This window comes from Camelina sativa, chromosome 14 (assembly GCF_000633955.1).
Source record: "Camelina sativa cultivar DH55 chromosome 14, Cs, whole genome shotgun sequence".
NCBI classification, from domain to species: Eukaryota; Viridiplantae; Streptophyta; class Magnoliopsida; order Brassicales; family Brassicaceae; genus Camelina; species Camelina sativa.
Window position 1 is genome coordinate 38163 of NC_025698.1, and position 3026 is coordinate 41188.

Below are 3026 nucleotides of genomic sequence, written 5' to 3' on the forward strand. Positions count from 1 at the left end.
ATCAAATGATTCACTCCTCCAAACACTATTTTAGTGGTGTCACTCATGCGCATGAAGTTATTTATATGCCTAAAAATAAAAAGAAACCGTTTTGTGCTTTGTATCATGATCTCAAAAGTAACAGCACAAGACAAGTTGCTTACCAAGAAATTAACCACAAGTGGTCTTACTGTGATGACTATGGGAGTCCGGGCTTCAAGGAGATGTTTAACTATGACTATTTTCCCAATCACATCGAGAATATAATGTCTCTGAAGAGCCTTGGTTTAGCTGATTCTTAAAAATTCACTCAATTTATATCGATAATGATTTTTATTAGTTTCGGCTCTATCATATGTTTTGCTTTTTTTTTATTATTTTTTTATTTTGTTGTCCAAAAAAATCTCGAGGTTTATATATGTTGTATGATCCTTACTGATGCTTTAAATGAATTAAACTATGACAAATCTTTTCCCAACTCAACGATAGCTATATATATAAATCGATACTGAAAAATAACTAACAGCAGAACTGAATCAATAAATAGCCAAAAAGGTTTAAAACAAATTACTAGAAGCTAGCTTCTTTTCAATCTTTTCCATTAAGTCGTCATAACAGGGGGATCGAAATGAAGAATAAAAAATAAAGAAAATAAGCAAAAGGTGAGGCTTTGGGGGGTTCAAAGAGATGCAATAACAAAACAAAAAAAAGTCTTCTCCTTGACGTATCTACTCACCTGATCCCAAGTCTTGTCTCTGGACAAGTGTATATATATGCTGGTTTGCTTATCCACTCTTCTTCCAATTGCAACAATATTAGCTTCTTTTCTTCTTTCTTTTTTTTTTTTTTTTTGTCTTCAACTAAAAACATTTTGAGACGCAAGCCGTGTCAAATTCACCAGTATTGTGGTTTGAAGGGCTGAGCAGGAGCCCCTGCTATGTCTTTTTCCGACAGCAATTTCAGCTTCTGCGACCACATTTTAAACAGTTGGAAGAATCTTTTAGATATGATTTTTGCCTTTAGCCAACCATCAATTGTTAAAAGGGATATGGGGTTTATATATTTGTGTTACCGTGATGTACTGTGGGGGATCGTCGAAACTAGTGGAGCCTAGTACCACTTCTCTCCTCAAACTGCTTGTCAACTTGTGGCAAACTCGGAGCTGTCAAAAAAGTTTANAACTGTAGCCTACTTTTGCAGCTTCAGGAAATGCAACATAATTTGGTTATGCGTAAAGAAAAGTACGTACGTACCTGATTATCTATGGGGAAATACTCCATGTTCATCTGAAAATTGAAGTAGTAAAATATTAAGATGAGCGCAGAAGAAAATGTTAGGGGTACGTACTGTACATGGAGTAATAAAGGGAAGAAGGAAGGGATGATCATGATATATAGGATAGGATCTGTTAGTGACCTCTCTTAATGCACCAATGCGGGGTAACACGCTTGAATCACTTTTGATGTGATTGACCAATTCCTTGGGGATAGAGGAGCTGAAAAATATAAATGCCCTGAAGAAAACAGAGAGAAATCACATTGATATATATATACATATATTAATTGGTTGAAGAAAAGATGATGGAAAAAGGAATGTTGTTGTTGTTGTTACTTCCTGTACAAGGGCTCCCTGCCAGACATGTCGGAAAGAAACATAACAATGCTGCAAGAGAGCGGGGGAAGATGAGTCAAAGAGATGTATAAATCAGAATGAGAGGGGGAAAATGTATGTTACTTCTCTTTGGAAGGTTGCATAAAGTAGATGGCGTCCATGCCAGGCATTGGTTCCCTTCTCTTAAAAAGTTCTTCAACCACTGATGGAGGATGAGAAGTAGTAGTAAGTTAGTAAGACCATGATTACTGGGAGTAACTCTCTCAGATACTCTTATTAGAAAATAATAAAAGGAAGAGAGAGAAGGAAAAAAAGAAAGGAATCGTTTCTTTCCCAAGTCACTTGAGAATCGATTCTCAGAACAAGTGTGACATGTGTCACTTGTTAAGTGAAACAGCAATGAGGAAATAAATAAATAATAATAATTTATAAAAAAAATATTTTTTTTGGTTTTTTTGAGAAACGTTGAGTCGTTCTCGATTAATGATGCTCTAAGTAATCAATCAATAAAGGAAAAAAAAAAACAAAAAAAGGAGAAGGGATTTGGTATATATATATATATTACAGGAAATGCCTTGATCAGTGATATCTGCCATCTTGCAAGACTGAGACATTACTTTGACCGTAACTCTATCCATTATTAGTATCTGCAGCACCGACACAACCAAACCCCTCTCCTTCCTTAGTTAGTATTTCAAAATCATCATTTCATATATATATATATATATATATGTGTGTGTGTATCAAAAAAAAAACAAACAAGGGTATAAGAGAGAGAGACCTTCCAAGCTTTAGAGTCCCCAGTTTTGGTAGATCCAAGCATTTCGTGTAGCAATCCTGAAACCACACACCCATTTATAAATAATAATTTTAGCCTAAAATATTCTCACCAAGAAAAAAAGAAGAAAATAAAAGGAAGGAAGGAGTCGAAGAAAGTGAACGTACGATCGCGGCTGATCTGACGAAAGAACTTGTAGGAATCTGCGCCATGAGAGGATGATGTCTCTGAATCGGAGAAGGACATAATTGAATTGCTCTGGTTAATCAATCAAAAACAGAGTAACGTAGTAGTAGGAATAGGAATTCTCTCAGCCAGCAGTAGAAGATGAATGAGACAGAGACACGCAGTGCGTGATTTCATTTTCTTCCATCATCATAGAGAGCAAAAATTGTTTTTTTGTATGGCTCAGCATATAATTTGGGACAACCAACCGAAACCAAAGCACTCACTCTATTATTAGTCGCTTCCCCAAATTTCTCCATTGTTAAATTAGCAGCAACAGTTACAGCAGCATCCCTTCCCTTCAACGAAACTTTGATCCTTTTATTGGAGCAGCAGCTTTCCTTCTTTAATGGGCTTTAAAAGGGCCTACATTTGGGGTATTATCATTTATCAGTGGGCTTAATGAGCCCATTAATCAGATTTCCTTTTTATT

At 35.8% G+C, this 3026-nt stretch overlaps 1 protein-coding gene and 1 long non-coding RNA gene across 2 annotated transcripts; both read right to left on the reverse strand.

The window, feature by feature from the left end:
• Positions 524 to 1143, reverse strand: LOC104738595. Its single transcript, XR_759795.1, has 2 exons — positions 1052 to 1143; positions 524 to 945 (listed from the first exon to the last, which is right to left on the reverse strand). It is a non-coding gene; the product is annotated as an uncharacterized LOC104738595 (long non-coding RNA).
• Positions 1233 to 2891, reverse strand: LOC104738596 (protein transport Sec1a-like; the record flags this gene model as incomplete). The annotated part of the gene is given in 7 exon segments (XM_010458747.2): positions 1233 to 1265; positions 1396 to 1492; positions 1591 to 1641; positions 1714 to 1792; positions 2156 to 2237; positions 2372 to 2427; positions 2536 to 2891. Coding segments are annotated over 7 exon segments (477 nt in total), but the record flags the coding sequence as incomplete, so codon positions are not given.